The sequence below is a fragment of the Eucalyptus grandis genome, chromosome 6 (assembly GCF_016545825.1).
Source record: "Eucalyptus grandis isolate ANBG69807.140 chromosome 6, ASM1654582v1, whole genome shotgun sequence".
Classification (NCBI taxonomy): Eukaryota; Viridiplantae; Streptophyta; class Magnoliopsida; order Myrtales; family Myrtaceae; genus Eucalyptus; species Eucalyptus grandis.
This window is the reverse complement of record NC_052617.1, coordinates 42,213,943-42,227,098: the sequence shown is the minus strand read 5'-3', so window position 1 is coordinate 42,227,098 and position 13,156 is coordinate 42,213,943. Positions and strand designations below refer to the sequence as shown.

Below are 13,156 nucleotides of genomic sequence, written 5' to 3'. Positions count from 1 at the left end.
TTTAATGCAACAACCATCATTCCCTCCAACGAAAGACATGTCGTCAAAAGCAAACGAAAAACAAGAAGCATAGCAGGGTGCTAGGCATGTTGGGTTTGGTGGAACGCACCCGTATGAATCGTTATTCATGTGTATCCTGCGTATATCCCATTTAAATATCGTAAATCATGTCGTATCCTGTATCTGCGAAAAATTTCAGACGGACCCAGGCTCACTGGATCAACTGCTTCAGAGCCGCCCATTTTGTGGATCCAAGTATCCGGTCCGGTGGATCCAGGTCCATGAAAGAAAAACCACTTATCAGCCTACTTACGTACTGCAAAGAGAACAAATGATAATGCAGATACACTTAGCACTGTTCAAGGTGGAGCCTCTCCCCCCTGCGTGCGTAAATTAAACAACTAGGCCTAACGCATTGGGCAATCCTGCTGTATTACCAAGTGAGAAGCTTGCAACAATGCCCGAATCTTGGGACTAAGTTTATTTTGGATTCCATCCACATAGTGCAAAAAGAATAAATACTTAGAGAAGTATGATCTAGCTAGGGCTGTGTGGAGAAGAAAGCCTAAAGAAAGCAGATACAACAGGAAAAGGAGGACACCAATACAGATGGTTTTACAGAAAGATTCACAAGAACTAAACCGTCGCTGATCTTAGGCACGAGTCAAGCTGCTTGAGTGGCGCCATCCTTGCAGTTGTCGAGATCCGATTCATTGACTGAAGAAGGCGCCTTGATAAATGCTGACTGTCGAGATGTTTCCCCGAGAAACTTCAAAGAGAGTGGTGCAGGTTCATTCTCAGCAAGACTTAGCTGAGACATTCCAACTATTTGGTCGATATTTAGGGGTTCTTTTGGAATTACTGGGATTGGCTTTAGCACACGGTGATGAGATGTCTCCACCACCCTTCCATCTTCAGGAGGCGCCATGTTGGGCGGCCACATGGGAAAGGGTAGTGGTAAATAGTATGGGAAGTAACAGGGTACAAGAGGTACTTGATCAATTGATTCCATCGCAACATCACCGCCCCCTTCAGATGTTTCTGGGTGCGAGGTCTCCATAGGCGTTCTTTCCAAATCGAGTCCCATACTGGTTGAAGTTGTTGAGTTAGTATCATCGTTAAGTCTGACCAAAGGAGGCAGAAATGTTTCTTCTGGATGTGAGGGTTGGTCAGCAGTAGCCTAACAAAAGCAAAAGATGGATCTCACCAAAAGTAATGACACAACAAAACAGACCAAAGGATAAAAAGAAAGAATAGTAGTTGCTATAACATTTAAATACTAAAAGATGCCTTCCTCCACAATAGCTTAAGCTTATAGGAATGCAGAGTACTGTTTTGCAATATCTCCAGGCCTCTTATCTACCTCCCCTTTCAACATGATTAATTTCCATGCTTAAGTGGTAAGCCAAATCTCAGCCTACGTGAGACGAGTGTCACGCTATTTATATATTAAACCAAGCCAACATTATTAATCTAACCAGTAGATCTATTGCAATGGATCCATAAGAGTCTACAGTCATAACCCATGAATTGCACAAAAGAGGTCCTTTCCCGTCCCCTTTTCTATTTTGTTTTTATATTTTTTTTAAGAGAAAAGCATTGATCAGGTCATAATTCATTGAAAGAGAAAGTAATTCCTACTAATATCATTTGATGTGTCCCAAAGGTCTAAGAGGAATGGCCCTTATCATGTAATCATCACTAGTGCATGGTTAAAGCATATGTCAGCATGAGCTAAGAAAACATCTTAAAACATGCACGAGCCGGATATTTGAACGGAGTGCAATGAATGTGCAGAAGCAACATCATAGAGAAGACAAACCATATCTGGAGCCATGTCAAAAAGGCTGGAGCGCCTCTTTCTTCGGCCAGCATTACTCTGCCGGATATAATACTTCTGGGCATGGCTTGCCACTTGAGTAGGAGTCCTTGTAGTCACAAAGTCACGAGCTATCCCTCGCCAGTCTCCTTTACCCAATTTCTGGAGACCAATTAAAAACCTTCGATGCTCTTCCTCCGTCCATGGGTTACCTGGAGTCAAATCCAATTGAACAATAAGTAACATCCACCAACTGCATGGAGGAGACACCATATGCTTCTAATATCAAATATTAAATGCCCAGTGTCATGCTGTATGTATTATGGTGTCTACATAACAATCTAGAAGGCAGTCATCTCAGTACACACCTCTGGGCAGTTAGAGCGCAGTCAACCATGGAATTTACTAAGCACAGACCAAAACAAACAAGGTCATTCATCTGACACTGACAAAGATAATAGATAAATGATTCACGGACCCATGGCAACATATTGCCTATCCCGCACAATACTTTAGTGAAGATGTTGCTATCCTGTTGGATCGCTAACGACGTGGCATGATATACTTGATATCAAACGAAGAAACTTAACATGATTCAAGTACAAATGCAGAGATGGGATAGCTGCCCCCTACTTGGCAGGAGAACTTTGACGGAAGCATGCCTGCCAGCAGATATAATTCCTCACATCAGAATTACAAGACATGCAGTACCACTGATCTCGCAGAGCTAAGAACGAGAACTCACAATTGTGAAGCTCATTCATTTGTTCAGTAGGCAATTCCTAATGACTTTATAAGGTTTTAATGCTCATTTATCGCATTTGATCATTTGCACAGATCAGGTAAGGTAACTTATGAGTCACAGATGACCGAATCCCATGCTTAGCGACCTAAAAAGAAAGAATCTCAGAACTTAAGAGACAAATTCAAGCAATCTTCCTAAATTAGATCCATCAACATCTCATTTCCTACAAAGTAACTAGGAAAATAGAACATGCAAGCAAATTAAAGAAGGAACCTTCCCTAACATCATAAAGCTACCCTTTTTCTTTAAAGATAACCTCCAAAATACCATGAACTTCCCGAAATGTTAACGGATAACAGATACCATATAAAAGACATCTCGCCACTCGAGTCAAATTATTCTCATTAGCAATCCTGCACGTAAATACTGTAGCGTTTGAGATTAGAATTAGACGACGCACGATATTCTGACTGAGATTTTTCTTCGTGAAGATGCTCTTAATCGCTTTGATTTTGTTGAGGGCTGCAAAAGAAGGATCTTTACATTTAAACTGGAAATCCAAAAATCAGGGACCATTTTTGAGATATCCTAGCCACTCGTCACACGCATCAAGCTCCAATTTTCAACCAAACAGACGCAGGCTTCCAATCCGAAACGATAAGCAAGGAAAGAAACAGCACAACCCAAACAATCAGAAACGCACAATCGATGCCCCCCAGGGAATCAGGGAGCCGCGCGTCAATCAAAATCCTCGATACCTTTCTTCCTCTCGACGCGCCGATTGGACGAGCGGGAGCCGGGCGCGGGATCGTCGGACAGGTAGCCGTCGCTCCCGTCGATCGGGGACGAGCCGGGGTTCGGGGATGCCGCGGCGGAGGACGAGGAGTGGTAGTGGGCGGCGGACAGGCACCCCACGCTGGCGCTCTTCTTCATGATCGACCCGTCCGTTAACCTAACCCCGAACAGCTTCACCCCGCCGCCGGAGGCCGAGGCCGAGGCCGCCGCCGCCGCGGCGCCAGAGGAGGAGGTGGAGGGGAGGAGGAGGAGGGGGCGGCCGCCGCGCCCCGCCGTCCCCGCCGCCGCCGCGGACGGGGCAGGTCCTGGAGTTGTGGCCCTTGTTGCAGCAGTGGGAGCATCGCCGCGTCATGGCGCCGGGGGTCGGGACTCGCGGGGGCGTGGGTTGACTCGGCCGAGTCCGAGTCCGAGTCGGGCGGAAGGCGTGGGGGAGAGAGAGCGGGTTTCACCTGCGGGTTTTATATGCCGAGAGAGGGAGGGGGTAAATCGGGAATTGTAGAGATAGAGAGAGAGAGAGGGGGGAAAACGCGGGCGGTCGTTCGTTAGAGCTTCGAAGAAAGAGATGGAGAGGATAACACGGTTCTGCTCCTTCCTCACGAAATTTGACCGCTCTGCTTTTTCTTTTTTTTTTTTTTTTCTTTTTTTTTTTCAACTTTTGTTGTTATCTGTATTTTTCTCTCTTTTTTTCTTTTTTTGGTCGGAAATTTTTACTAGCCCACATGATGATTAACTTTTTTCTTATTTGAGGTATTCTTTTTTTTGCTTCTTTTTCTTGTCGACGACAACTTATCTAGAAATCATTTATAATAGTGCATTTCGCGGTTTTCACCCGCCCACGCTTATCCTTCTCGGAAAATGGATATGACTACTAAAGACAACGTTTATTTTGTGGAAAATGAAGGATTTCGAAAACATATCTTAGAAATGATCGCTTATATTTTTTGAAATAAGTAGTTAATGAAAAAAAATTCGTTATCGACAACCATTTATAGTTTAACATTTTCGTGCGCATTGAAATTATTTTTTATTCATTTATTTCCATAAGTAATACAAATAATTATTTTGAGAAAAATGTTTTCTAAATAATTAATCTTTCGTGAAACAAATAGAGCCTAAATTTGATTTATTTTTTTAAAAATCTTTACAGACTTATAGTAAAGATAATCCATGAAATCAATTTGCGTGGCCACCGTGATAAAGATTGAAAAAAACAATTTTAGTAGAATCCGTCGACGGAATCTTTAATAAATCCGCGATTATTCGTATCACAGTCCGGGCCGTTGCCGGAGAAATGGTTTCCAATGTAAACCCGACCACCATAGAAACAAATACATATACACACACACACACACACACACATAATGCGATCCAAAACGATAAGTGAGAATAATCTTTTGGCCGACATCCTTTTGTCAGCCTGACTTTTACTTGTTGTAAACCTCGTCGTCGGTCCAAAGTCAACGTGGATTTTTATTGGTGGGGCGTTGTCCAGAGTTGAAGAAGGGGGCGTGCTCGATGACGTTATCTGTGTTTTGCTTCGTATGTGGATTTCATTTTGGTTTTATCCACTTTGGACCCGTTAATGGGATCATGGAATTCGAGTCTACAACTCCACAAGGACAAGAGTCTATTGAAGATCATCGATCCAAATTCTCAAATTTGATAGAGAATTTGGACTTGCCAAATCCAATAAGTTATCATACCATGGGATTGCAAATCGATGCTATCTGCTTCTAAAGATTTGTCAAGTCCGATAAATTACTATATTATGGGAGGGGAATTATTGTAGGTTGATGCTATTTACTTAAAAAGATTGGCCAAATCTGATAAGTTGCTATAGGGGGCTAGAAGTAGAAAGAAGTAACAGTTCCGAGGGACAGTCACTTTTGACGCTCCAAAATTCGTTCCAAAAAGGCGGGCAGCTATTTCATTCAACTCAACTAAACTCTTCGCACTTTTCATTCTGAAGAGCTTAGGATGCCAATTTCAAAATTGGTGCTTTTGATGTATACGACATAAGAATGCTGTTTTCTATCTCGGTGTCCATTTTCCTTCCGTTGAATTTGCTCTTTATCCAAGTCATGATGAATTCGATACTTGACATCCTAAACTTAAGAAATGACGCTTTGTTGCGTTGAACTTTCAAAGCTCAACAAAATCGAAAGCAAGGTGTCTGGCGTCAGCCTATGTTGCAACTTTTCTCCCCTCCAAATTAAGTCAAGAAATGACGAGTGCCCCATCAAACAAACGCAACGCGAATGGCCTAAATAGCTCAGATTAGTCAAGCGTCGTACGATCTCTCTCCCTCTCTCTCTCTCTCTCGCCTCGCCCTTCAAATAAGTCAAGAAAAGGACCGAGAGTGGTCCATCGAAGAAACCCAATGCGAATATTCCAAAAGCTTACATTAGTCAAAAGTCATAATATGAATCTCTCTCTCTCTCTCTCTCTCTCTCTCTCTCAGAGGCACAATCTAGCAATCTAATTGACTATATCAATGCAGATATTTCTAGAATTGCAAAATGCCTTTTTTTCATGACTTTTCTCATCGCCTCCCGTTCTAGAATGAGGGGAAGGACAAGGACACCACCGACAGATGAAACAAACAACAAAGGACAACAACATAGTTGAAGAGAACTCCATGCGAGACGTATACAGTACGTGCCCTCTGTTTACCGGTAGCTACGGTAGGTAGGGCTGTACATACAGCTCTCAGCGTACTTCACCAGGTCTTTTGGCTGAGGGAGGCGAGTAGCCAAGCCTGCAAAAGCATTTCATCCACAAAAGGAACATGAGAAAGCGAGGGTCCGTGTATACAAAAAATTTTGACCCTATACTTTTGCCTTTTTTTTCTAATCAAGTCCGTTACTTCTAATTTGTCTAATCAAATCTTTCTACTTTCATAAATTTTCTAATGAAGTCACTCTGATACCAAATCCGACCAAAGCTGTTGACCGTCACATGATGCCAAAGTATGTTGCAAATAAAATATGCGGATGCCCACGTAGACGTATGGGGAAAAATATAATACTGACAATTTTGGAATATGATGTGCATAAATTTAGCCAATGTGGATGTCAAAAATTTATCCACCTCAAATTACGTCATCATTTACGTCGTCATTCAACGGCCGTGTCAGCTAGATGTGGAATTAGGGGAACTTGATTAGAAAATTTGTGAAAGTAGAAAGACTTGATTAGATAAATTAAAAAAACAGGGACTTGATTAGAAAAAAATTAAAAGAACAAATAGTAGGATTTTTCCAAGAATTAAAGAACTTACCAAGTTCATAAGCTTTTGCCGCGACATCGGCGGCTATTTGGGCTGAGATCTTTCTTATGTCAGTAAAAGGTGGATATATGAGTCCCTTGTCAAAGTTTTCCCGAGTCACTTGTGCAGCCAGGGCTTCCGCTGTTCCAAAGAAGTATGCAAAATGGCAAAAATAATCAGAAAAGGCAGACATGCAATTGAAACATTTGAATTAGCTTACATTCCCATGTCAAGAAATTTATCGGTCCAAGGTCAACAACAATGTGCATGCCAAGCTCCATTTCAGAATTTGTTTAAAACCAAAATGGCGCACTTACAGGCAGCCAAAAGCATATCATTGTGAACACGGATTGCACCGGACATTATCAAGCCTAGACCAAGTCCTGGGAAAATGTATGCATTATTGGCCTGGAACAGAAAAAAAATAACAGTGAAGTTAGTTGTCAAGATTTGATGTACTCGCATCTAGAGTTGAGTTGAGACATGTGCTATTCGTTAAAGACCTGGCCAGGCACAAGAGTCTTCCCCTTGTATTCAACAGGAGCAAATGGGCTCCCACTGGCGAATATAGCACGGCCCTGCAAGAACGGAAATCACGTTAAACATTAAGCAAACCAGTCAGGTAATGAGTATTTATATTTTGGAAAGAGAGGTTTGCAAATTTCAGCAAGACAGAACTTGCGTGATGATGCTACCTGACTCCATTTATAAGCTTCTTCCGCTGTACATTCAGATTGTGAAGTTGGGTTGGAAAGAGCAAGAATGATGGGTTTCTGCAAATTTTGCACAAATCTCATAAGCATCTTGTCCTTTGGATGGTAGGTGAAGTGGACAGAAGCGATACATACCTCATTCAGAGCAGCCATAGCCTCAACCACATCTTCCGTAAAAGTGCTTCCCACGCCTGATGTTCCAATCAACACTGTTGGTTTAATTACCTAAGACAATTAAGAAAGCATTAGAATAAGAACCCTAGACAACAAAGAGAGACTTTGAGACCAGTTTGAGTTTATATATCCGGTGCCTGCATTGTACACATCCCCCGGGGGCGACGCATGTGAGCGAGCAAGCAAGAGAGTGAGAGAGAACACCTTTACTGCATCCACAAGTTCATTAATAGGCTCATGTTCATGAGCCCAAGGCTTCTTGAATTGCTGGAGTGATTCCCAGCGTGAATTAACTATCAAACCCTGCAAAAGAATGTGTGCAAGGGTTTACCAATGGATGAATTAAAACAACTAAAGCAAATCAATTCACAAAGAAAACGTCACATTACCTTCGAATCAACTAGCCAAATTTTCTTACGAGCTTCCTCCACTGGAACATTTGTCTGCAAAAGACATCAGGTATTTTTTATCATTGTCCAGAATTTCTCAAAGTGAATACTCAAATAAATATTGAATGCTATGTTTTAACCTGTTTTGATATTTCGAGGGCCATAAGTTCAGCTATACCAGTGCCAGCCTGTAAGAACCACCAGTTACAGCAGAACTTCCTTGTACCAGATATTATAGATGCGTGAGCTAATGAAATAAGAAAGAGGAGCAAATTTTCCTTTGTATTTTTCCAATGACTCCAAGGCAGAAGAACCATGATACATAAATGCAGACTATAGGACTTTATACTGATACACAGAGCTACTTGAAAAGAAATTAAGGGTTCTCATGACAAAAGTTGACAACAAACCTCCCCAGCACCTAGGAATAGAAATCGCTGATCCGCAAGGGTTCCCCCAACAAACTTTAATGCTGCAATAAGCCCTGCAAGAACCACAGATGCCGTTCCCTGGAGCAAAGTAGTGGAAGGGTAAACAGGCATATGTTGACTCATATTTAGAGGGTTCTGATTTTCACCTGAATATCATCATTGAAGACAAGATGAGTCGTCCCATACTTCTCAAGCAGCTCAAAGGCATTGTGGTTTGCAAAATCTTCAAACTGCACCAAAAGTTATTTTTAAGGCATGAGGCATCCATAAAGATTTTAAAGAAAAATAATGACTAGCGCAAACTATAAAATGATAGTCCAACCTGAATGAGTACTTTCTCCCCAAAAATCTGCTTGACTGCACTCATAAATTCATGCAAAAGTTCATCATATTCCTGAAAGAAGAACATGTGATTCAGATTTCTCCTGTTGCATAACATGTGACTGCATGCATGGAAAAAATGATAATTCAAATGGTAAAAGCAAATCAGACCTCCCCAGTTGCCCTCCTCTGCCTGAGCCCAATGTAGAACTCATCCTTCAGTAGGTTCTCGTTATTAGTCCCCACATCAATAGTTACAGGCAAGCACTGTAAATGATAAAATATTCAGTTATTATAAGTATCCATAGAAAAATGATTGGACAAACATAACCACCATTAGTCGAGTTCCCGACATGGTTGCCGTGAACAAAATAAAACATCTAAAACCTTCAGATAGTCCATGCTAGTAATCTCTGAATATGCATTGGTTTTCATAAAGAATTGGCAAATAGAAGCATCACAAAAAATGAAAATCAATTTTATCAACTGCTGTCTCATTCTAAATGCAAACAGACTGGAAAAATAAAATATACACGTAAGTTGGTTGCATCATTTTGCTGAAGTCAGAGCTGCAAATGCCACACAAGGGAAATTTCACTAAAGCCTGTGGTAGCAAGAGATAGAAGGTTGAGAGACACATCCAGTGTCTATTTAAAGAAAAGATAGCACCTAATGGAAGTTCTAGGACATTTGATGTAAAAGGTTCTTGACTCGAGGATATTTCACAATTATATGGACACAGAAGCATAACTTACTGCAGAAGGACGGACTCCACCAAGAGCAGTGTACAATGAAAGCTTCCCTACTGGAATCCCCATTCCCTAGCAAAGAGACAATTCTAGAGACAGTTATCAATTGCGCCTTGTGAGCATGCGTGCGGGCGTGCATGCGTCTTTGGGGTGCACGTGCACACGTGTATGTGAAGGAGAGAGACAGTCACTGAAATTATATACTTGACAGCCAAGATCTCCAAGTCCTAAGATCCGTTCGCCATCCGTCACAACAATAACCTGAATGTTTCTCTGTGGCCAGTTCTTTAAGACCTCAAGAATCTTGCCCCTAAGATTAATTATTTGTGAGTACCATATATGCATCTAACACCAGATGATAGCAAAGGAATGTCTATTAGGAAAACAAAATACCACAATCGATGAAGTACAGCAGACATAGAGACATACTTTTCTTTCAAACTGATAAAGAGACCTTGAGGTCGTCTGAAAATGCTCCCATATTTTTGGCAAGCTTCACCCACAGTTGGAGTGTAGACAACAGGAAGAAGCTCCTCAACATGGTCAATAAGAAGCTTGTAGAACAGCCTCTCGTTTGTCTCCTGTGATATGGATACTCTGAAAGTATGAGACTACGCTAGAAGTCGAGAAATGCACAACTTTTCGTTTTGATAGAAAAGATGAATTACACATCTAGCAAAATGCAGAAGTTGGCATTGCCACAATATCATAAAGCTATCAAGGCAGCACACTTGGTTTGCTCACATGATTGAATAAGGCTGACAAATTTATAAAGCACTAAAAAAGCATGATTCTCTAATTTTGAGATGAAAAAGGATAAGCCATGTCTGCAGAAAAAGGTATAAAAAGGAAGAAGAAGCACATCATAGAAAAGAATTTTGGATGGCCAGTTCCATTAGGACCCTTTATCATGTACAAAGCAAGACATGGCAACCACATAAATATGATCCTAAGTGGAAGACCTGAATCTCTTCGAGAAGGAAGAAACATGAACTCACTTGGAGATCCATCATAGCCATGTATTTTTGCAGTGGGACTTGGTACTTGCGGAGGCTGTGCATTAGCTTCTTCACCTGATGTTTTTTAGTCGCAAATTAAAAGTCATATGTGATAGACCCAAAATGGAAATGCACAAGAAAGGGGCATGTAAAAAGTTTTTTAAAAGAATTATCCAGTGCGTAGATAACCTGAAGATCTTGAGAAACAACTACTGGGGGGAGAAGCCCCCGTAAGTAGTGTGCATCTCTCTCTTTCTCAGAAAAGGAAAGTGCTTTGTTGTGGTGTGGATCTCGAAGTAAATTATACCCACTGACAAAGAGGGGAAAATTGCTTATTAGAAATTAAAAAGCTAAGCAGTAGAGAAGCAAGCGTATTAAAACTCATGTTTATGCTTAAAGGACCATAGAATTTAGAAAAAAGCATGCCAAAAGACTGGGCTGAGTGGATCCCTTGCCCCATTGTGCTCTATTAGGACGTCCTGATATTCATTATCTTTCTATAAATCTCCATCTATATCTTTCAGATCTTTCTCTGACCATCCAAAACCTGTATATCAGCATAGGTCACACCTTACCATCTGAGCTTTTAAAGAACCTTTTTTTCTCACATCTAAATGACCTCAAACGAGTACCACTCAAATTCTCCTCAATTTGCAGCCACTCCAAGTAAACACACTGCATCTAATCCTGTATGAAGATAACATATGAATAGCAAGCCTAGTTCTTCTATGAATTCAAGTATACAGAAGACATGCATCCAGAATATGTAGAACATAGATGCTTTGGACCTTCAGGATGTGTACTGGATCGATAGTCCAAAAGATAATCTTCGAGAAGCAATTTAAGGTGCTTCACATCACTGATTGCGGTAAATTTCAAACATTGTTACAATAATTCTCTAAGCACACCAACTATAATTTCATAATATTTTTCTTGCCCCCCTATAAAACATTAATGGAATGCTCAATTTTCCAGGATCACCAGCCACCATTCCGTCGTCCCAAATTAGACAGCTCTGTAATATCTGTAATAATATTAGCAACCCAGTGCCATAAACAAAAGTATGAGTCTTGCTTGAAAATTTGTTGCCGGAGAAGTAAGAACAGAAGTGCCCCCGTTCTTACAGCATTCAACATTTAAAAGAAAAAGCAAAAAAAAAAAAAAAAAAAAAGAGGCTAAAATGCATACGAAGTGGAAAATGATTTCATTACATTTAAGGAAAAAAAGGGAAACATTTCAAAATGGATTTTTTTAGACACCAATTATAATAAATGGCAGGGCCCTCATTCATACAACATGATTTCCTTTTCAATACTACCTAACACGTCGGCGTCCATCTAAAATCATTTATTGCGTCATAAATATAATCGGAGGAAAATACGAAACAGTAAAAATTTCTCGATGGCGAAGCCGCATCGGGACTATCGACACCAGAAGACGACGAGAATCTGACCTGGCCACAGAGACGGCCCAAGGCGTGACGAGCTGGTCCTCGGTGGCTCGGTCTTCACCGTACAAGTCGGGGCCGGGGCCGCCGGACTTCGAGTCCATCTCCAGAACCGACGGCGACGACGACGACGAAGAAGAAGAGCCGTCTTCGTCCAATGCGCCGTCCACCAGGACGCGGCCGTTCCCGTCGCTCGCCACTCGACACCGCCCGCCGCTCGGGCCCGATCGCACCCTCACGAAGGCGACGGGGCTCCTCCGCGCCGCATCGAAGGTCCGGCACGACTTACAGACGCTCGGATGCTGCTGCCGCTGCCGCCGCCGCCACACAAGTGAATAGCGAGCGAGAGGAAATCAACGGAGGACGAAACGAGTAACCGATCGTGCGCATCAGCTCGCGACCGGCGAAATGGAGATCAAAGAATCGAGTCAGAGCGAAGTGAGGCTTACCAGAAAGCTGCTCCCGTTCAACGACATCATGGCGAGAGGAATGGCAATGGAGTCCGAATCCCTCTCTCTCTCTCTCTCTCTCTCTCTCTCTCTAGAATGCGACTACTTCGGTGGGAGAGGGAGAGAGAAGAACGGAGGAAGGAAGGAAGAGAGAGAGAGCGTCTGTCCGTCTGAGGAAGCAAAGCGCTCTCTCTCTCTCTCTCTCTCCGTCGGAGATGCAGGTACGAATTTGGTTTTACCTGAGTCCGATTTCGCCTTTTCTTGGTAAGAATTCTTTTTCTTTTTTTTCTTTTTTTTTCCCTCCTTTCTTTCTTTCTTTCTTTCTTTAATGCTATTTTCTATCACTGGTCAATGAGAGAAAAATAAATTATGCAAAAAGGTTGATAAAAAGCTTGCAAGGGTTTCATAAAATGTAGCCACCTTAATACAGCTAAATAAATATCCACCCTTAGGCCAAATAAATAAATAAATATCCACAATTTCCAACCTAAGAATGAGGTAAGAGGTTCGAATCTCAATTTAGACGGGAACAATCTAATTTCAAGTATATATTTTGATTATCACATCTTGTGATGAAACAGTACAATAGCTTAAATTTAAAAGTTAAAAGTAGAAGTATAGCAAAATCGATAATATATATATATAGTTATAGAGAGTGGGGAAAAAAACTAAATACAAATTGAGTAAAAAGGGAACATACATATGTCTTTAAGGGTTAACTAATGTATAAAAAATAATCAATAATTCGTGGGAATTATTTATTTTTTTGATATTAATATTCTTTAATTTATTATTCCATTTTCTTTATATATATTCATATTTATATATAGGTCCCGTGTATCACACGTGCTGACGGAAA

The 13,156-nt window shown here is 41.3% G+C and overlaps 2 protein-coding genes across 4 annotated transcripts; both read right to left on the bottom strand.

The window, feature by feature from the left end:
- Positions 1-415: 415 nt before the first annotated feature.
- LOC104449918 (transcription factor MYBS3) lies at positions 416-3,702 on the bottom strand. Its single transcript, XM_010064229.3, has 3 exons — positions 3,323-3,702; positions 1,823-2,031; positions 416-1,180 (listed from the first exon to the last, which is right to left on the bottom strand). Exons 1-3 carry the CDS (start codon positions 3,495-3,497, stop codon positions 665-667), a joined length of 900 nt encoding a protein of 299 aa, XP_010062531.2. The 5' UTR covers positions 3,498-3,702; the 3' UTR covers positions 416-664.
- A 2,037-nt stretch (positions 3,703-5,739) lies between these two features.
- LOC104449917 (NADP-dependent malic enzyme) lies at positions 5,740-12,512 on the bottom strand. 3 transcript variants are annotated; one of them, XM_010064226.3, is made up of 20 exons: positions 12,298-12,512; positions 11,855-12,159; positions 10,591-10,711; positions 10,402-10,476; positions 9,833-9,984; positions 9,608-9,713; positions 9,410-9,475; positions 8,826-8,921; positions 8,656-8,727; positions 8,480-8,563; positions 8,313-8,411; positions 8,043-8,090; positions 7,903-7,956; positions 7,718-7,816; positions 7,475-7,564; positions 7,322-7,399; positions 7,130-7,204; positions 6,944-7,034; positions 6,639-6,767; positions 5,740-6,117 (listed from the first exon to the last, which is right to left on the bottom strand). In XM_010064226.3, the coding sequence occupies exons 1-20, from the start codon at positions 12,325-12,327 to the stop codon at positions 6,029-6,031; spliced, it is 1,959 nt and encodes a 652-aa protein (XP_010062528.1). In that variant the 5' UTR covers positions 12,328-12,512; the 3' UTR covers positions 5,740-6,028. The 3 variants fall into 3 exon arrangements, with proteins under 3 accessions (XP_010062528.1, XP_010062529.1, XP_010062530.1); XM_010064227.3 differs by having other exon boundaries at positions 11,855-12,153; XM_010064228.3 differs by having other exon boundaries at positions 11,855-12,150; positions 12,298-12,511.
- Between the last annotated feature and the right edge of the window lie 644 nt (positions 12,513-13,156).